General features: G+C 42.0%; 1 protein-coding gene and 2 long non-coding RNA genes across 5 annotated transcripts in view; 2 read left to right on the forward strand and 1 right to left on the reverse strand.

The window, feature by feature from the left end:
• Nucleotides 1-17,610, forward strand: part of CHST9 (carbohydrate sulfotransferase 9) — a 55,784-nt gene extending 38,174 nt beyond the window's left edge. For both annotated transcript variants that reach the window (XM_083748280.1, XM_083748281.1), the window contains exons 3-4: nt 9,882-9,919; nt 16,224-17,610. In XM_083748280.1, the coding sequence (XP_083604406.1) occupies nt 9,882-9,919; nt 16,224-17,321 (1,136 nt within the window). In that variant the 3' untranslated portion in view covers nt 17,322-17,610. The remainder of the gene's footprint in view (nt 1-9,881; nt 9,920-16,223) is intronic.
• LOC310848799 overlaps nt 1-22,070 on the reverse strand; it is a 244,473-nt gene that overhangs the window by 50,050 nt on the left and 172,353 nt on the right. The gene's annotated exons all lie outside the window — the stretch shown is intronic.
• Nucleotides 9,950-12,435, forward strand: LOC310848803. Of its 2 annotated transcripts, none has more exons than XR_014566622.1 (3): nt 9,950-10,249; nt 11,445-12,068; nt 12,246-12,325. It is a non-coding gene; the product is annotated as an uncharacterized lncRNA (long non-coding RNA). The 2 variants fall into 2 exon arrangements; XR_014566623.1 differs by having other exon boundaries at nt 9,951-10,249; nt 12,299-12,435.

The raw sequence follows: 22,070 nt of genomic DNA on the forward strand, positions 1-22,070 counted from the left end.
CCCAGATGTTACTGAGCATCAGCCGTAATGGTTGGCCGTGCTTGCCAGGGCTGATGGGAATTAGAGTCCGACAATGTGAAGGACCCCAGATTCTCCACCACTGCCTCATTCTTGTAGCTTTGTTTGTGGCATCTATCTGTCTTGGGTGCCAATGGAGGAGTGTGCCTTTTAAGGTGATGCCAAACCATTGGAGAGTTACAGTGCCTGCTATGGCCGATATAGGAGAGACATGTTTTGTTGCAGCTGGGGCAGATGAATGTGTCCTTAGAATACCCCCCCCCCACACACACACTTTTTAAATAACAACTCACAAATCTGATGTGATAATGATCTTCCTCTATATTCCTTTTTGAACTTTAGGGTGTAAAGCGGTACCAACTTGATCTTTTGCATATATAAAACCAGTATTCCCATTCATGAATGACCTTTAACAAATTATTTCCAATAAATGCAGCTGGATCTAACTAGAAGCTTTGAAAGGTCATAATCTAACTATGGAAAATGTAGGTAAAATGAACTCCCTGCAGCAACTGATTACGTGGAGGTTTTTGTGTGACATCAGTATAATTATAATTTAAATTCATGCATTAGGAATGAATTTAAAGGTGATGGCCTCACCTGGTTTCTTCCCACTTTCTGGCTACTGCCATGCTTCACTACAAATAAGATAATTTGGAGTATGCTTCTTTATTTTACTCTAATAATAAAACAAGATGAAAACATTTTACATTCTGTTTTAGAGAGCCCCCCTTTTTTTGTAACATTTCACTTTCCATCTTCATGCAAAATATTTATGTTGAATCACACCTTTCAGAGCAGCCAAATCTATCACTCCGTTGGACCTTTGTTTTTTTCTCTATGGATATTTGTTATTTTTATTGATATTCCTTACTGCAACTAAATTGTTCACCAGGCACCAAAGACAAATGCAGAAGCCAGATTAAAATAAAACTGTTCACATTACAATGCAAAAGCCTAAGTCAGATTGAACGTAACACAAATAAATGCCTGGGCAAAGAGAGCAGTCTTTACCTGCCACTTAAATGCGATGAAAAGAGGTGCATGATAAATAGCCCTGAGGGCATTCCACAGATAGAAAGTCCTCTCCCTCGCAGCATCCCTCTCATCTCTGAAAGTAAGAGGCACCTTGCCTACCACTGGACAGGTTCACATGGGAGCAGGATGCTGCTGCTGTGGAGGCTTCTATAAACCAGAGTTGAGCATCATTAGTAAACTGAAAGAGCAATTTTCTTCCATTCTGCTGCTCATTTAACCACCTTGGCAGCATGACAGGTTTTATTTTTGAAATGAATTAGCATTCCAATAAGGCTTCACTTTGAATCCATGTTTTTGTTTTCCCCCCCTGCTGCCAACAAATATACTACATGTAGCGTACAGGCATCCCCCCACTTACACTGAGGTTAAGTTATGGGCCCCATGCACATAAATTGCATAAAGTGGGGAGCACCAATTTAAAGGGTTTTAAACACCCTCTCTGCCACTCTCTCTTCAATCCATACAAAAAATACTGTATTCAAAAATATCCATAACTAGAATTGAAGCTTTGGGGCTGGCAGGAGGTTGGAGGACATGCAGGAAAGGGGCTGCTACTGCACTACTCCACACATCAGCTGCTAAGCTGGGAGGCTGAGCAGCAGAAACAAAACCCCACTGCTCCTTCATCCACCCTTACTGATGTTCTCTTCAGGGTCTGGGGAGGGTCTCCACATGAGCCATGAGGATTCTTCAACTCTCTCCCGCCATTTCCGAGTTTGAATTGAAATATTTAATTATTTCCTGGTACCTATATGCAATTGAGTGCAAGTCAGTTGTTTGTAGATGCAGAGACGCCTGTACTACACAAGCTGGATTGGGGCAAAAGTCTTGCCTTAGAGTGTTGGTAGGTAATGAAACCACAAGCACAGGAAGACAAGATGGGACTGCCAATCTGATTTGCCGGGGCAGCAAACTTCCATGTTTGCTTTTACTTCTGTTGCCCCCACCCTTCAGAATGAGAAGAGTGGGAGAACTTCATTCACTCTCAGTGGCATCATTGCATATTCAAATTTGATTGGCTACCAAGCACCCTGAGGTCATGTTCACCACATGGACCCTGAATGAGCTTATGTAGAGCTATTTTGTGTTTAAAAAATAGGAGGGGGCGGCGGCATCCAAGCAGCAGGAGACAATTACTGTGCAATAAAAGTCAATGGTCATGATGATGATGATGATATAAACTGTGAACAGGTGTTGCAACATGAAACCATTGGGCCATATTCAACTAAATAATGTGAGCAGAATGACTTCCACTTGCACAATGGAGCTTGCACTCACACACACAGGCACACTGTCCCCAAATCTCCTGCAGAGGTTGGGGGAGCCCTAGAACAAATTTTTGGTGTGTGCAAGGGAGGAGAAGAAGAAAATGTTCCACTACAGGGGGCAAATAACATGACTTCATGCCAGGTATAATTCTACCCATTTTCATGACACACCCATCACAGGACCTTTTACAAAGAAATCAATATTTAAAAAGAGGAAGAAGAATTGACCTGACACTTCATTCTACAGCCTGTTAAAGAGCAAGTAAATGTTTTAAAATTAGTGTAAAGCCTGATTTCAGCTCTTCTGAATTGGTATGGCAAAACTAGGGGTTTACCTCTCCCAAGAAATGAACAACTACATTCATAACCTCCATGTTGCAAACATGACCAAATCCATGAGCTGCTGCTTCCTGATAACAATCAAATTATTCCATCAGGCTGACTTAGTGTGCAGCCATATGGTTCTTATTTAGGAAATTAGGTATAGTGTTCTTGTGTTTTCTGAACACTTGCAGTTACTGTTTTAGCTTTCCAGTGCAAAGTAAAATCTGATATTTAAAATAATGAAATGTTTAAGCATAGTGGCAATAATAATGAATAAGAATCATTAACACTTGTATAGTGCTTTAAAACATTTTACATGGATTTTCTCGTTGCAATCTTTACAACCCTGTAAATCACTGCTATTATCTGCCATCAAACATAGACTGAGGCTAAGAAGTGGTTGCTTATCTAAAGTCTCCTATTGAGTTCATGGCAGAGACAAAAGTTCAAACCAGGGACTTCCTGATTCATAGCTCAGTCTCTTCCTCATTACACCATGCCAGCTCTTTATTTATACATACCTCTTGTATGTATACCTCTTACACATACTGCTGTGCTTAGAAAAGGAGCTAAGGCAAGTTTTGGCTCAGAATTGAAGTCTAATTTCACTTTCCCCTTTTTATTCACAAAAACATTAATGAATGTGTACTCCCAAATTCTTTTCTCATGAGAGTCCCTTTGTCAAATTGAGGAGAACATCTTGCTTGGTTGGCATTGTTGGTAATGACTTCATTAGGCAGAAGCTGAATGTGCACACGTGGGTCAGCACAAGATATTTGGCTGCATTAACTTTTGCAAATGTTTATGTTCCCAGGGTCCTTTGAACCTCCTAGGAACAGCTCTGCATCCTTATTAGAGACTGACAATTAAAGAACTGTTTTCATATCAAAAGTAATCACCAAAAATTAGCCAGGGAAAGACTGTAGAATGCTGTGAGAATTCAAAGGCTCTGAAATGGCCAGCTTTCCTTCATTTGGTTCAATCAGTTTCAACTTGGGGTTCCTTTTTATGTTTAACGCTGCCAGGGTAACTGGTGAGTTGGCACCGTGACAGCTTGCTACGATTATGCAATACTAAGGAAAAGGCAATTAATTCATGGCGGGACCTTTTCATCATACCCTGTCGCTTAATTTGCACAAAATAAATGTGGTGAAGCTATAAGGCACTCCTAAGAATAGGGAGAGGAGGCATACATCTACCATATTTTATTGAATTTTGTTTACATATCTATATTCAAATCTGGTCAAATTGGAATGGTTCATTGGGGGGTGTTATTTAATCTACTAGCTTGCATGCTTCTTAAGCAAAGAAGCAGTTCTCCAATTTTACATTATTGAGGTATTAAAAATTTCTGTGGTCCAACCTTCCAGCATGTTAAGCCTACAACACAAATTATTCATTCAATGCTATTCAGTCCACTATGTGCCATATGCATGTGCTTTCAAACGAGAGCAAGTGCAAAGAGCAGTAACTAGAATGATTGCAAGGAGAAAAGATTCATTTGACAAGGAATGAATCTAGAGTTAGCTACATTTAGAGAAGGCAAAAGTGCCTGAGAGACAATGTGAAAGCACTGTTGCAAATGCAACAGATACAATTACAGTAGATGTGCTATTCAGATTGAAGAAGGTGCTTGTTATTAGAACTAATGGCTGCAAAGTAGCAAATGTGGAAGTAAGACATTCAGGACTAGCCTTCCTAGTGATAACGTTGGGATATGTTAAGAAACTGCTATTGTTGTCTCAGAGCTTGCAGGAGTAGTAACGCAGGCGGATAAACAGAATTGTGATAATGTTTGTCTGATTGTGTAGAAATGCACAAAGGCTTGTATGCTAGGGCAGCAAATTGTGTGTTAAGAATTTGGCATCGTTTTTTCTATACTATTGCAATACCACGAAACTTTGTATGTTGCCACTGTGGTGGAAAAGAACATGGGTACGACGTGGGTGGCACTGTGGGTTATACCACGGAGCCTAGGACTTGCCGATCAGAAGGTCGGCAGTTCGAATCCCCACGACGGGGTGAGCTCCCGTTGCTCAGTCCCTGGTCCTGCCAACCTAGCAGTTCGAAAGCACGTCAAAGTGCAAGTAGATAAATAGGTACCACTCTGGTAAGAAGGTAAATGGTGTTTCTGTGCACTGCTCTGGTTCGCCAGAAGTGGCTTAGTCATGCTGGCCACATGACCTGGAAGCTGTACGCCAGCTCCCTTGGCCAATAAAGCGAGATGAGTGCCGCAACCCCAGAGTCAGCCGTGACTGGACCTAATGGTCAGGGGTCCCTTTACCTTTACCTTACAAACAGGTTGAGTTTCCAGAATATAATAGTTTCAGATAATGGTGCAAGTCAAAATACTTAGGGGAAACTACCCTTAGTAATGAGAACTTAGGCCAATGATCCTGTTGAAATCCTTCAAAATGAAACTGTCAGAGAAGTCTTTCCAGAGTTCTACAATTTCTTGGTATGTTTGAGATAGATACCATAAATGATCCCATTTGCATTTGTAGGCATTCCTGTAAATACAGTGAAACGGCAGGCCACATGCACAAAATTCAATTTCCCCTCTGGGCTGTCTTTAGAAGCTCATTGATGTCACTTCCTTCCTCAGTCAGCAAGTGAGTTTTTCTTTAATTCTCAGCCCCAGCTGTCTATGCTGTCAACACAAAGTTATTAAAATTCCTTTAAAGTGAAATAAAAATAGCCTAAAAACAAATGTACTGGGAAGCAGGAAAGCATCAGTATTCAAAGTCCACAAACCTTTGAGCAAAATAGAGTTGATCCAACCAGAGATTGCAAACATTGGTCTTTCCAAGCATCTTGTACATCATTAAAGGATGTTTAAAACACATACTCCTTAATCTTTTATTACCAAAAAGAGAGAGCCTTATTTGGTTACAAAAATTAGCCTCAAGATGTGATTTCAATTGTCACAATGATGTTCTCAATGAACACAGCAGTGCCTACTGAAAGACTGCCTAAATAATGTTTAATTTTCCTTCTTGAAGCAAAAAAGTAACACTTGTATCTACAAAACAAAATAGTACACCATTATGCAGGAAGTAATTACCATAAAGAGACAATCCTCCGCCATAGCCTAAAGCAATAAGTAATCTTGATCCTTCTCTCTCTCTCTCTCTCTCTCTCTCTCTCTCTCTCTCTCTCTTTTTTAGGAAGATAGTTACTTTAAGAGATCATTAGACAAGATACTACTTTAAAACCTACCTTTCAAAGTAAGAAAATACTAGGACTGAGTTCACAAATGCCTTACTTGGAATTGACCTAGAATCCAAATTCCAAGCACTCGGAAATTCAGGACACCATTGGTCATAAACCAATAACTGAGTCCATTTGGGTTTCCTTGTTATCACCCAGAGAATTACCTACACTTGCAGATATTTATCTTCCATGCCTAACAGCCACTCTTTATTCTTTATTCTTTATTATCCTGTCTTTCATCCAAGGAGCTTGATACAAAATGCATGCCCCTCTTTTACCTTCACAACAACTCTGTGAGGTAGGGCAGGTTGAGATATGGTCCCTGGCTCATTGTCACCTAGGGCTGAGTGGAGAAATGAGCCTGGATATACCCAGTTCCAGTCTGACATTCACCACCACCAGCTCTCAGAAGAAACTCACATATTTCAAGAAATAACCACATTATGTTGCTTTGTTGCAGAAATAGGGAGCCTCTGGCCCTCCAGATATTCATGGACTACAGTTTCCATCACCCCTGACCTTTGGCCATGCTGGTTGGGTCTGATGGGAATTGGAGTCTAGTAACATCTAGTTAGCCATGGTTCCCTATCCTTGGTTTATTGAATCATGCTATTACTCTATCCAGCCCAATGCAATCTACCTGACTGGCAATGGCTCTCCCATGTTCTCAAGCAGAGGCGATGTCCAAAAATTAAACTTGAGACCTTCTGCATGCAAAACAAGTGCTCTGGCACTGAGCTATGGTCCTAGATGAGTCAAAAAGCAATTTCTTGATTTGCAAGACTGATGCAAAATGCTTCTTCTATTCAACTGGAAGACCTCTGGGACACTTGGTAACACATGCAGAACTTGAGCATGGAGATTTTGGGATTTGTTCCAATCTGCATATAAAGTACATGTGCTTATCAGTTGGTCTATGTGCAGAAAGGAGTACACACATGGATCTCCACCAAAATGAATAAGCCATCTCATTTGCAGGGGAGCTTATGACATGCATACATTACTGGATAGATATGATAATATATGCTGTTAAATTAAGGGAATCTCTTAGGAAGATATGTATATTTCACATCTCTAGTTAATGTGTGCCTTATCTCATTTGGTCATTTAATTTAGATCTGCCACCTTTTTAATTCAGCCTATCAGTTTTAAAGATACTAATCACCAGTTTATTTGGATTGAATATGCTCAATAACAAAAGTAACCATGAAGGTATTGCTGGATGTTCTGCCATGTAGAAAGATCAGCACCTGTAAATCAGGTGAAAAATACTATTTATTTTTTTAAAAAAAGAGGTTTGATCCATTTGTTGTCCTGCAGGAAAAAAATGCAATTTTGTAAACATGAAAGCAAACCTTCAACCTCCTGTGTTTGAAGAAGAACAAAAGTGAGCGCATTTGTCAATGTCTTTAAACCTGCCAGTTTGATAGTTTGCCTAATGTGGCTCCACAGCAATCCCTCTGGCTACACAAATTGTGACACTGACAAGCTGTAAAAGGAGTGCCATCCACATATCCTTGGCCCAGAAAACCATGATTGATGGAGTTCAACTGAAATTCCCACAAACAAGGTGAAAGCCTTTCAGTGATAATGGTAACCTAGTGCACATGAAAAGTTTTTTAAAAAACCACACAACAACAACCTTTGTTGCCTTTATTTTCCGACATATTCTTTTAAGCTGCATAAGTAGAGAGGGGAAAAGAGGATTTCAGCCTGCACTTCCCTTTTCTAAATGGCCCTGCTGGCTTTCCCAAGTCACTTCTAATAAAGAGAACAAGATGCCTGAATCTGTCAAACCACTTTTCCACCTTACCTGCCTCAGTTGAAGTGCTGGCGTTTTCTGTTGTAGAATGAGTATTCCATATTACCGTATTTTTTGCACCATAACACTCACTTTTTTCCTCCTAGAAAGTAAGGGGGAATGTCTGTGTGTGTTATGGAGGGAATGCCTACGGGTGGCGGGGGGGGGGGATCTGCTGCTGTCATGAGCAGAGGATCCATGGTTCCCCTTCCTTCCCTCCTCTGTGGCTCACTTTGAAACAGTAAAGCGGGAGAAGAGCCGCTGAGTGGGGAGGAGAGAGGGACAGAGAGCCTGCAAAGCGGGAGAGGAGAGGAGCCACTTACACGAGTGTAAGCGGCTCCTGCCGGTTGGTTCCTTTAAAGCAAGCAGGCTCTCTATCCCTCTCTCCTCCCCACTCAGCTCGCTAAATAGCAGCAAAGTTTTTCAGCTCGCTAAGCCGAGGATGAGCGGGGAGGAGGGAGAAAAGCAGAGCCTGCTTGCTTTAAAGGAGCAAAGCGGGAGAGGAGAGGAGCCTTCTCCCCTTATACCCCTCTTCTTCATTATTAGCAGCATCCTTCTCCACCCACCCCACGCGTGCTCCTTGTCCCTTGAGTGCTATTCCTTCCCTCCCCATTTAAAACGTGGTTACAAAGCACGGATCCACATGGATCCTCAGGATTTTTGCACTGGGTCAACCCAAATTCACCATCAGATCACATAGCATGTCCATGGCTACATCTTGCACCAAAAAAATCATGCACCCACTGTTGCCTGGGGCCGCAGTGGTGCAAAAACGTGGTTACAAAGCATGGATCCATATGGATCCTCAGAATTTTTGCATTGGGCTACTCCAAACTCACTGTCAGATCACATGTCTGTGGCCACAGCATGAACCACAAATATCATACATCCACTGTTTCGTTTAGAATATTTTTGTATGTATGTATGCAGTCCCTGTTCACTTTTGCATGTGCAAGCTCCATCTCTTTCTGTTGTATCTTCTCATATGTAGTTGCTTTTGGGGATTGCAGCCCTAGATAAAGCTGTGTTGTAATAGGTAAAGGTACCCCTGCCCGTACGGGCCAGTCTTGCCAGACTCTGGGGTTGTGCGCCCATCTCACTCAAGAGGCCAGGGGCCAGCGCTTTCCAAAGACACTTCTGGTTCACGTGGCCAGTGTGACATCGCTGCTCTGGCGAGCCAGAGCTGCACACGGAAATGCCGTTTACCTTCCCGCTAGAAAGCGGTCCCTATTTATCTACTTGCACCTGAGGGTGCTTTCGAACTGCTAGGTTGGCAGGTGCTGGGACCGAGCAACGGGAGCGCACCCTGCCGCGGGGATTCAAACCGCCGACCTTTCGATCGGCAAGCCCTAGGCGCTGAGGCTTTTACCCACAGCGCCACCCGCATCCCCACATGTGTTGTAATAGAATACGCTAATAAAAACTTTCCTAGGCAAGCCTCTAGTACATCAGCTCCTCAGTATTATGGCTTAGGAAATGTTCTAGGAATCCATCCTGGAGCTTGCATGGCCTGAGGTAACTGCCCAAGAAGCCTGTGTTTAATGCCTGCTGTCTTCAAAAGGCAGAAGCAAAATTCTCTTGTATTTGGAGCATCCTCTTCTGAAGGGGAATGAAACTATTAAGATGTAACTATATATGGCATGCAGTGACTGGTGTGTGAAAACTCCTTATGTTATAAAATGTTAAGTACCATGCTGTTGGCAGTCATTTAGTATATTTCTGCTCAACCCCTTGTCCTTTTGGATTTATTAAGGAAATATAATTTAATTCCCAGGCAAGAGTTTTTAAAGATGTAGGTATAAGATGAGGATCAAACGATCGGACAAGAGGTGGTCAGCCACAGTGCTATTCCTTGTGTTGCTTCACAGTGTCACCGGTGTGCTACTACTGGTGTTGCTTCATAGTGTTGCAACAGCACACAGTTAATTGTTAAGGTGCTGGGCTGGGTTTGCATGTAACACTACACCATGATTTGTTAAGTAAGGTTTGTTTAAACCATGTCTTAATGTTACATGCAAACTAGGCCAATATGCTTTTCCTAATGTGTGAACATTCCACATATTCTAAAATACTGATTAAAAAGGTAGCTAGTTTCAATATTTCTGTATACTTTTGCACTTTGTTTCATAACTTTTCTCTCGTAACTTAGTTTTGTTATGTACATGATCACTTCATTGTAATATACTACTACTTACTGATTTTTAATTTTTTTCTTTCAGTGTCTGAAGAAAAAATACAGCAGCACGCAATTAATCAGGTATTTTAAAAATGTATATACATCTTTTAACTGCATAGTTCATGAGATATACATACAGTACTTTGTATTAGATATTTTGCATTAGATAGGTTAAAACCCATTCAATAATTTATAGGCAGATGCTTGTTGTTTCTGCCACACTACACTCCCTATGGTAAAAGGTAAATGACTGGATGGTTAAGTTCAGTCAAAGGTAACTATGGGGTGTGGTGCTCATCTCACTTTTCAGGCCAAGAGAGCTGGTGTTTGTCCACAGACAGCTTTCAGGGTCATGTGGCCAGCATGACTAAACTGCTTCTGGTGCAACGGGACACCATGACAACTGCCAGAGTGCATGGAAATGCCATTTACCTTCCTACTGCAGCGGTACCTATTTATCTACTTGCACTGGTATGCTTTCGAACTGCTAGGTTGGCAGAAGCTGGGACAGAGCAATGGGAGTTCACCCTATTGCCTGGACTCAAACTGCCGACCTTCTGATTGGCAAGCCCAAGAGGCTCAGTGGTCTAGACCACAGTGTCACCTGCATAACCTGCTCTGTCCCAGCATCTGCCAACCTAGCAGTTCAAAAGCACACCAGCGGAAGTAGATAAATAGGTACCACTGTGGCGGCAAGGTAAATGGTGTTTCTGTGCACTCTAGCACTCATCACAGTGTCCCATTGCACCAGAAGCAGCTTAATCATGCTGGCCACATAACCAAGAAAGCTGTCTGTGGACAAACGCCGGCTCCCTCGGCAGGAAAAATAAGATGAGTGCCATACCCTGTAGTCGCCTTTGACTGGACTTAACTGTCCAGGGATCCCTTAACGTTACCTTTACCTTACTCCCTATGAACAAATACAGTGGTACCTCAGGTTAAGTACTTAATTCGTTCAGGAGGTCCGTTCTTAACCTGAAACTGTTCTTAACCTGAAGCACTACTTTAGCTAATGGGGCCTCCTGCTGCCACCGCACCACTGCTGCATGATTTCTGTTTTCATCCTGAAGCAAAGTCCTTAACCCGAGGTACTATTTTTGGGTTAGCAGAGTCTGTAACCTAAAGCGTATGGAACCTGAAGCGTATGTAACCTGAGGTACCACTGTAGTCATATGAAACAACCCCCTCTTAAAAGCAGGATTGAAACATAAAAACAATGTGAAAAAAAAAACAAACTGTTTAGAAGTAATTATGTCTAATTCAATGAATGGACAAGAAGGAATTAAAAATGTAGAAACTGCAGACTGGAGGTGGAGCCAGACACTGTATGTAATGAGAAGATTCATTAAAAACAGGTTTTTTGTATAGATTAAAATAGTTATTTTAACATTTAATAAAAGGAGCACAACAGTTTCAGCTGAAAACATATGGTAAACAAATTGATTAGGTATTTTCAAAATAATTTAATCTTTTGTTGTTTTATTATTATTTCAAGGTTCATCTTAATCCATTACCATGTTTGAATACAGACAAAAAGAATAATGTATTGACATAGAATAAAACTCTTGCTGAAGCCAGTGGGTTGGTTTTTCACTTTTCTCTGTAGCTGGCTTGAAATTATCTAACAGAGCTCAGTTGTTCCTATCCAGAGTAAGTTGGTTTTGCTGAAGATCTAACTAGAGCTTAATTTAGTTGCAAGTAATTCATCTCCTTTATTTGAATAAAACTTAAGCACAAATAACTTTCTCTGGATTAGAGCCAAAAACTGCATGCATATAAATATTTACCAGTAGTTAATTCCATTCAGAGGATCATAGAGTGTAGCCCTAATGTGGAGATGCTACTTGGCTGGCAAAGATTCAGAATTCCTCAGCCATCATGAAGTTCAGCTTATTAAGAAAAAAATACATAATATTTTGACTGTAAGAGGAAGACAAGGGGGAAATTAATTAGCAGTTTAACAAGAATTGGCAAACAAAATTGGAGATTAATTCCCTTTATCCAAGTTACTGCCTACACAAATCAGTTTGTTGAACCAGATTGTGCAAACTGTCTCATTTCATTAATGCATGTAATTTTATACAGTCTTGTATGAACAAATCAGACGCTAAAAGAAAGTGGTATGTTTTGACTTAGCCAAGGAATTATGTCTTGATACTTTCTCTCCACCACTCCCACCCCACTTAAGATAGTCTAGCTCCCACCACAGCCCACTCCATGGGACTAACCAGTGGCGTAGCGTGGGGGTTGCAGGGGGGGCCGGCCGCACCGGCCGCAACATCTGGGGGTTAGGGTTACTTGGTGCAAATCCACAGGTTAGGGGGCGCAAATCCATGGGTTAGGGGGTGCAAATTACTTGTCTTGCCCCGGGTGCTGACAACTCATGCTATGCCACTGGGACTAACAGCTGTTCTTGTTGTTTTGAGGGATGAGAATCAGGGAAATTACTCATGGGGAAAGGGTTAAACGTTTCCCCCTGTGCCATTGACCCCATTTCATCCTCTTTTTGTGGCTTCTTTCTGTAGTTTTTAACCCTTTGTCATCTATAAGTGGGCACTGGCTGCTGCATTCCCAAGTTTATTTACTTAAAACATTTTAATGCCAACTTTCATCTTATCCAATTTCAGGGCATAACACAAATACAATACACAAATACAAAAACAGGAGAATGGAGAATAAAATTTAAAACACAGTAAAGCTTGCTCCCATTCTTCTCTTTCTGGTTGCCTTTCCTGGACTAGACAGAATATATTTTATTTCACGTTTTGTATATTTTTTACATTTTAAACAACACATTGCTAAATTTAAAAGGTTTAAAACATCATTGCAACTTAAATAGCCTTTTAAATAGCTTCCCTAATGGAAATCCCCGCTTTTCCGAACTGTTCTGGCTTGCTTGGGTTATGCAGTCAAGATGCAGAAGTTACTGTATCACGGCAGGGTTAGTCAACGTGTGCCTTCCAAATGTTGTTTGAATACAACTTCCATCAACCCCAGGCAATCTGGCCAATAGTCAAGGATGATGGGAGTTGTAGTCTAGGAACATCCAGAGGACACCACAGTGGTTGATTTATCAAGTCAACTGAGACCCTTGTCTCACTTGCATTGGACAAGGAAATCCTGGGTATTCTTAGACACAACCCCAAGGCTAACCATTATTGAGACATTTAATGACCACTGTGATTCGTTATGGAACGGGGAAGACCATCCTTCAAAGGTCACTTGGTTTATGAGTTCACTGAGGTCACACATTTCATGTAGAAAGTACATGAAACGACCTCGGCAGAGAGCTGCTCCATGCAGGTGGCCATAACATGAGTAACAATGCACAGTAAACCAGTGTTGCATGGGTGCACCAGGAGCATCCATTGATGGCGTCATGGCCCCTCTTGTGTGTCTCACAAGCCCTGTCCATCTCCACAAGATTGCTGTGAGGGTAAAGTGACCTTTCCGAGCTTCTCGGCAGTACAGGGAATGCAAGAAGAAATGCACATAGACACTCTGCTTCCTGGAATGTCACATCTGATGCACTGCAGGGAATGCTCGGAAGGTGAAAGTGGGACTCTTGCTTAGGAGCACTGAAAGCTGATTAGCTAATACAGGGAGACACAAAATCACTACTTCCAAGGTTTTTAATTTATACAGAAAACATGAAAACAAGTTCCAAGATATCTAACTTGCATCCATTTGAGTAGGTGATCAGCTGATCTTTGCGCTTTACATTTTTCTCTTTGCTCCTTTTCCTAAATAGAGTCAATAAAACAAAGCACTTATGGAGGCTGCCAGTGTTCAAACATTAGTTGTTTTCATTCACTAATGGCAGCAGTTAGTGGGCCAGATTCAACTGAGCAGATGCACTAGCAGGAGCCAGAACAACAAATCCTGCTAGTGCAATGGGACTTCTTTCCCCTATTCCTCTGTGCCCTCCCACCAAATTAGCTCTAGGGGGTCAGGAGAATTCCCAGAACACCCCAGGTGTTTTTCTGTGTGTGGAGAACATTCTTTCTGGCATGTGGAAACACTGAGAGAATGATCAAATTAGTGCAACATTGAATTCCATCCATTACGTTTAACATAAACCTATTTTATCTATCTGTTTATTTAAATGCGTTTATATCCCACTATTTTCTCCAAGGAGCTCAAGGTGGCTCAAGCTCAAGGTATACAGGGTTCTCCCCCATCTCATTTAAACACAACAACCCTTCAAGGTAGTTTAGGCCCAAAGTTTTGAGTGAGGAGTTGTACCCTGGTCTCCTAAGTCATAGTCTGATACTGTAACCACTATACCACACAGGTTCACAAAAGGAAGAGAGACTGTAGTGATGATTTATTTCTTGACAAGCCAGTATACCATTGCAATTTCAACAAAAAGCAGGATAATACAGGGACTATTCATGCTACTTGCATCAAAATATTCAGTGCTTCTCACGCTATCTGATGTGGTGGATCAGCATTCCCCACAGATACTGGTACCCTATTTGGTCCCTGAAGCATCCCACCCAAGCTGGGCTGTGGTGGAGTCACCATGGACCAGCAACCAATGGCTCACAGACTGACATGGATTGTCCTTCCCTCACTCTGCACTCACTTACTCAGTACCTGACAATCACCAGCCACTAGTCACTACTTGGTACCATTGTTAATGACTTTGGAACTACAGAAATATTAAGTATGGGGGCCATGAAACAAAATAGCAAAAATGGTGCTTTACATAATGTAACCCTCACCTTGCAACATCCATTTCCCCTTATTTTTGTCTCCCTTTCCACCCCACATCTGATTAGTGCTGCCTTCTTCATGACTGACAATTTCTCTCCCAGAGCTGAGCAGGGAGCAGTTCCACGGCACTCCTGCTGTGTGTGTATGCCAGTTGAACCTGGGGAGAGCTACCTGAGGCACTTTTGAGAAGCTTAGCTGCTCTAGCAAACAAAACAACAACAACAAAAGTCACTCCTGTCATAGTGGTTCAGCATCTCCTGCTGCAAGTGCGTACTCTCTTTCTCAGGTAGCTGCACTAGAAGTCCTCTGGTCACTTTCTGTTACCTCTCCGCAATGTCCTTAGGGATAACTTTGAGCTTTGGTCAGGGGTCCCAGCTGACTTGTTTATTTAAATCAGTTCTTGGATAATAGCCATCACCTGGCTTTTTATATCTCATTCCCTCTTGTTGAAATTGTTCAAAGGTTTTCCACTCATAATACACTGAGGGTAAATTTCAAATCTACAGATGTTTGTGATATCAGTGTTGTTATCCGTATTTGCATATTTCCTGTATATATCCTCAGCTGCAGAAGTTCATTTGTATCATTTAGGGATTCCTGGGATTCAATCTACACAACATTCAGAAAAGTACAGTTATAAATAGATTCCTGGTCGCTAGTCAATTTCAATCAGTTCGTTTGTCTGTTTGTTTATTCAGCTTTCACCTCAACCCATGCTAAGCCCTGTAGGCAGTTCGTCATATAAAGCCACTAAATTGCAGCACAAAATAAAACAAATAAAACCACCAGTAAAATCAGTTGGAAGATTCCAAAAGTGTCCTTCCCTTCCACACGTGAAAGGTGCCTTCTAGTCATGGAAGGATAGTTTATGCCACATCCTAGATCTTTTTTTAATCAGAAAAGTTAAGCAGAATCCAAAGATGTGATTTCTCTAGTGCAAGATAAAGCAGAAGTCCCACAGAACCTGGTATTATAGTACTGCACAAATCCTTGTGCAAGCATTTGTGAAACATGTGGGTTATAAATCTGCTCATAAATAAATAAATCTAGCAAACCCCTGAGAACCATGCATGAGAGGACTCCTTGTTACTCAACTTCTGTAAAAAAGATAAGTCTCATCTCTTAATATTCATTTTCCCCTTTAAAGAACATAGAACTACTTGTTCAATAAAAAATATACTGAGAAGCCATTTTCCTTATCTGCTAACAAGGATACTAGAGTGCCTTCCTACAGCAAATTTCACTCGTTACCCATCACTTCATTACTTTGTTAATGAAGGTTGACTGGTGGTGAGTAATGCAGATAAGATCTGTTTCAGCAAGCAAGTGCTATTTGTTTGGCTTATGTGTCCAAAGCAGAAAGCACTCATGCTCAAGAGGGAAGTGCAAGCATACACTGGAAACATCAAGGGCTGCAGTAGTAGTTGGCGGTTTTTTCTAAAGGAACCAAAACCCTAAGGGAGTGAGAGTCCCAAAAAACATGCTTAATTGCTACAACATGATGGGTGAATGTTGGGGCAATGGGGGGTGTGGAAAATTGGAGGGGAGAGAGAAAGGAATGGGGCAGATGGAATCCCGAAAAGCAGCTCTCTATGCAGCAACATTTTTAGCAGGCCCCAATAGAGGAAATTCTAAGAGTTCTCTGGTTTCTTTTTTCCCCCCTTAGAACTTCAGATTCTATTCTTCAGAGGAACCTGAAAGAAAACAAAAAAACTGGGTCACTGGTGAAAAGCTTGACAAGCCACATAAAGCTCTTATTGAGATTGGACATTCTCAGGGAGATGCTGACCCTATTCTAGGGATGACAGGCTCCTTGACTACTGGATTATCTGAAGAGTCGCAGAAGATTAAATTGCTTCTTAAACAGTTCAGGCAAGTGAATTTACCACCAGTTCTGCGCCCTTTAAACAAAACTTTAATCAAAAGCAATCACTGGAAAACCATAGATGAGATGCAAGAGAAACGAAGATCTTTCCTTTACGATTTCTGCAAAAGGTACACTGGCAAAAGCAGACCCCGGACTCACCTTACGCGCATGGTGTCCAGAATCTATGTGGAAGATAAGCACAAAGTCTTGTACTGTGAGGTGCCTAAGGCAGGTTGTTCCAACTGGAAGCGGGTTTTGATGGTGCTCAGTGGCGTTGCTGATTCTGCTGCTAACATTACGCATGATGCTGCACATTATGGAAAGCATCTCAGAAAACTAGACAGCTACAATCTAAAAGGGATACACAAGCGTTTAAAGACGTACACCAAAGTTATATTTGTACGGGATCCCATGGAAAGATTAGTGTCTGCATTCAGAGATAAGTTTGAACATCCAAACAACTACTACCACCCTGTATTTGGGAAGGCAATTATTAAGAAATACAGACTTAATGCAGATAGAGTGGCATTGGCAACGGGCTCAGGAGTGAAATTTAAAGAGTTCATCCAGTATTTGTTAGATTCCCATCGGCCAGTAGGTATGGACACTCACTGGGAACAGATCAGCCAACTCTGTTATCCTTGTGCTATCAACTATGATTACATTGGAAAATTTGAGACTTTGGGAGATGATGCCAATTATTTTTTGAGACTAATAGGTGCACCAGAGGGCCTGACTTTTCCTAATTTCAAAGACAGGCATTCCAGTGAAAAAAGAACAAATTTAGAAGTTGTCAGACAATACTTGGCAGAAATTTCCAACACAGAAAGACAGCAGATTTACAACTTTTATTATCTGGATTATTTAATGTTTAACTACAGTGTACCATATGTATAACCCTGACTTGGATTGGTTTAGTATGTAAGCAATTTTTACCATTTAGTTTGGGAGCAGAAGAAATGCAACAAGTTATTAGAAGAAAATTAATTGCACTGAAATGTCTGGACAGAAAAACACTTTTACATTAAGAAAGTTTTAGAGTCTTCAAAGCAATGTATCTAAAGGGAATAAGCCAAGCATTCAAAACCTCTGAAATGGCATGATATTATTGTATCTAGTCATGTTTCATGAATGTATTTTTGTATTTCCAAGGAAATATTAAGTAAAAACTAGCTTTCTTAACGAATTTGTATGTTGTATCTCAAGCATTCATAGAACATCAAAATGTACTGTTGGGGTTGGATTGGTTGCTAGTAAGCAAGTCCAGCTGTGTGCATACATAGAACTTTGTTAGAAATAAAATGGCTGTACCAGTCATAGCTCCTGCCCACCTAGCAGTTCGAAAGCACGTCAAAGTGCAAGTAGATAAATAGGTACCACTCCAGCAGGAAGGTAAACGGCATTTCTGTGCTCTGCTCTGGTTCGCCAGAAGCAGCTTATGTCAGGAGTGCATGCAGGAGCCAGGCCCTGTGACCAGTAGGGCTTCACAGGACTGGGGCCTTCCTAAGTTTGTTCTGGAGAGGCAAGGCGCGGCCGCACAGGTGAGGCTACTTGGTAACTCACTGCACCTGGTGGCAAGAGCCAGGAAGGGATATAAGGTTAGCATTTCCCTTCAGCTCTTTGCCACAGCAACACGTTTCCTGCCTTGCTGCGTTTAGCTCCTTGCTTCCTGATCCTTGGACCTCATCTCCTTGACTCCTTACTTCTGGACCCCCGGACCCTTGACTTAATGACTCCCTGCTTCCTGACCCTTGGACCCCTGGCTTCTGGACTTTTGTTCCTGCTCCCACCCCGCCATCTTGCCCCCGGTCCCGACGTCCTCAGCCAGGACTTTGATTGCCCGTAGACTGGACCATGACAGCTTAGTCATGCTGGCCACGTGACCCGGAAGCTGTACGCCGGCTCCCTCAGCCAGTAAAGCGAGATGAGCGCCGCTGCCCCAGAGTCGTCCACGACTGGACCTAACGGTCAGGGGTCCCTTTACCTTTACCAGTCATAGGAACTTAAGAAGTAGTTCATCTAGTCCAGCATCCTGTTCTCACAGTGGCCAACCAGATGTCTATGAGAAACCCAGAAGCAGGACCAGAGCACAACAGCATTCCAACAACAGAGATGCAAGACACCCATCATGGTTAGTAGCCATTGATAGTCTGATTCTCCATAAATTTGTCTTTTAAAGCCATCCAAGTTGGTGGCCATCATGGCTTCTGGTGAAAGCAAATTCCACAGCATAACTGTGTGCTTTGTGAAGAAGCACTTTATCCTGAATCTTTCAACATTCAGCTTCATTGGATGAACCTGAGTCCTAGTGCTATGAGAATGGGAGAAGCAGCTGTTTGGGGAGCATGGGAAACTCAGTCCACCACCACTCCTTCACTGTTCCCAGTTGTGTAGTACCAACTGGCTTTCTAACTGGACTTGCGTATGCATGGCAGCTGGATCACCATCTCATCCAGCTTGGACCATAATACTGTGACATGGTTAATTACTCCTCAGTTACTTTCCCACCAGGAAATCTGATAAAACTTTCACATCAAGCTAAAATCATTGAAGAATTTACAATATGTGTTCAGCTTTGACCCTCTGAATGGTCACCTTGTGAAATGTGAGCTGGTAGGCTGAAGAGATGACTCTACAGAAGGTGATTAAAAGTAAGCAGCTTCTGCTTTTTACTCACATTTTCTTTTGTTGTGGGCCAAAATTACAGCTGTCCAGCTTGCTATCACTTGCTGAACTGCATGTCCCTCATCCTGTTCCAGGAAGAGGCTTTGGAGCAGGGCCAAGGGTGGCCTGGGGGAGTCTTGAGGGCCAGGCAAATAGGCTCCCAGCCTGAGGTTCCCCAGCCCTGTGCTAAATGATAGCTCCAGTACTCAGTACCAGATGGGAATTGAAGGAGTCCATAACCTTAGTTGCTAAAAATCATATTTTGTTAGCACAAGTATCCTATGATTAATTTTTCCATACATTCTCCTAGAGCAGAGGTGGACAAGCCTTTTGCCCTCAAGGACCACATGGAGCAACGTGTGACCATTGGAGGGCCTAAGTTGGTGGCATCAACATGGTCTGAGTGCACATGCGCGCGCGCACACACGCACAAACATTGCCATAGTCTCTCCCTGCTCAGACCAAGAAAGGCAGGCTTCTCCATCACAGCAATGAGTAAGAAATCCTTTTAAAGTGGGGATTACAGGGGCAGCAGCCAGCGTGATCCTCACTTTCAAAGTCCCTGATGAGGCAGAGGAGAGCAGATCCTTCCCCACCCTAGCAATGAGAGATGGTGCTTCCTTTAGTTCCCCCAAACAGCTTCCTCCCCATTGCAATCACACACCCTTTAACCCAGCAATCAACTATGGGGCCGGCTGGGAGGAACACAGTTCAGGTGGTACTCCTCTACCCCTTCTGGAACAGTGTGCCATTGCAGTGGAGTCTGAGAGAGAACCCTTCCCATACCTAACTTCCCTTGTATTCTGAGGGTCATTTTTGGTGCTTAAGAGACATGAATGAGCACAAATATATGGCAGCCACCTGCTCTCCAGGCTTAGGATCATAGCAGCTGAAATGCAACAGCAAAAGTCACTGCTTTCCCCTCCTTTGGCCATGTCTGCAAGCAAATATGTGTTGATAGTGACAGTCTTCTTGAGTAGCAAAGTAAGATGGGAAGTGACAATGCCAGTCCTGATCTGAGGTTTTCCCCCCTCCTCTTATAGCCAACTAAGCCCAAGAGGATCTGCAGTTTCGACATTACAGAAAGGGAAGGGATGGCAGGAACCTTTTGAGAACACAAAGCACTAATAAACAGTGCAATGCTCTTCAGCATCTTGAGATTGGTTCTTCATTCTTATTATTTCTGTTGGATGCATCCCATTTTTGTGAGAACATAAGAGCAGTGGCAATAATGGGAGACAAATGTAATTTCACAACTATATTCTGTCTGAAGCACTCTAAAGTTCAGAAGCCAGATGTGCACACGAAACAAGGTTGGACTAATAAAGCAATTAATCTGTACATATTTGTGTCATTCCAACCATTTTTAGAAATGAGCTGAAATCCTGCTTAAATTATATAACTTTCAGTTCTCCAGCGTCTGAAAAACTCCTGGAGGGCTACAAGTTCCCCATTCCTGACTTAAAGCGAAGGTCTGGTGAGCAAAAACTAATTGTGAAATTTTAAAATTAGGCCTAATCTAAAAATTGTACCCTCTTCACTAAAACCATGGTGGTCATTTGAAATCTGCAAATTTGATCTGAAATTGCTAGCAACGTGTAGCAGCAGTAAACAAGTGTTGATATTGATGTAGCTACACTTTCATATCAAACAAAAGCTTGATTCCTGGAACTTTAGTGTTGGGATAGCTGCATTCTGATATCCTTAGATAGCTATGTAGCTCCCTGTACCATTAAATGGCATAGTGTAAAGCTGCAGCAAAATGTAACTCTGTGTTTAAAAATTGCTATTCCTTTTCATGCCTGTGCTTGTCAATGTGCTCTCTTTGCCTGTAGGGAAAAGTGGCAAAGAGGTATGGACAGTGCTTCCCAAGCCAGTCTTGGAGGCAAGCATTACCTGTCTTTATTGAGACAGGTTATGGAAAGGACCAGATCTGGCATTGTTCCATCTGTTATCCTACACACCATCTGACAGCTGGTTCTAAATCTTCTAAGAACATGAGATGAGACCTGGTCTTGTTCATAGCCCCCAGATGCATTATCCTTTCCTTGATGAGATTCAGGCTGCTCCCAGATGACCTGCTTATTGAGCATTCATCCTGATTCAAAGCTGGAGTTTCTTGTGTCAAAGCAAGTACTATCCCTCACTTTATAGTGCCTCTTCCCGTCACTTTCCTCATTACAAAAAGTCCAGTCTTTTGGGAAAGATCTCCCAATCCACTACAATTTTGAATTTGCCAGCATGTGTTTGAATCCCACCTGAAACTAGTGACAGTCTGGGAGCCTCCTTAGTCTTGCTGACAAGTATGGACACATGCTGATAACAGATGGCAGTCTTGTCTGGTACATGGATGGCTTTTGAGCACAGAGATTCTATTAGGATTCTATCAGGACTTCCTGTCCTTGTGTGCAGAAAAGTACATTATATCTGGTGCAAATCAGAAGAACAAATGTTGGCACTGATTTCACAATAATAATGGCAATTTGTAAAACATTGTGTTCTGGGAAGGGCTTTTTCATGTTCCCCTTTGGAGTTCCCCTTTGTCTTCTAATTTACTCTGCTTCCCGTTCTCCTCTTTGTTCCCCACATAGCTGCTAACAAGTTCATGTAGACACAGATCCACATGTTTTGTGAAGGAGGCAGGGAACATACAGGAATCTCACGTCCCATCCAAGCCTACAGAAATTTTAAGTGTACTTAGAATTTGAAAATTTTAAAAGCTGAAAATTGCAGCAATACTGTATTGCATCATTGCTAAAACATAGGCAAGCAGGCAGAAATGGAAACAATAAACTGAATTTTGCTAATGATTCAGTATTTTAAAAAATTCTCTAAAAGTTACTGTAATAATAGTCTTAAGTAGTTCCAACATATGTCTTCAGTCAAAATATGGCAGGTTGAATCAACCCTGGCTATCAGTGGGGTGACAGATGTCGTAGCCAGATCGCCCTCACATCCATTGGTTTGATTTGATGGCAGGTC

The sequence above is a fragment of the Podarcis gaigeae genome (assembly GCF_964106915.1).
Source record: "Podarcis gaigeae genome assembly, chromosome: 7".
NCBI classification, from domain to species: Eukaryota; Metazoa; Chordata; class Lepidosauria; order Squamata; family Lacertidae; genus Podarcis; species Podarcis gaigeae.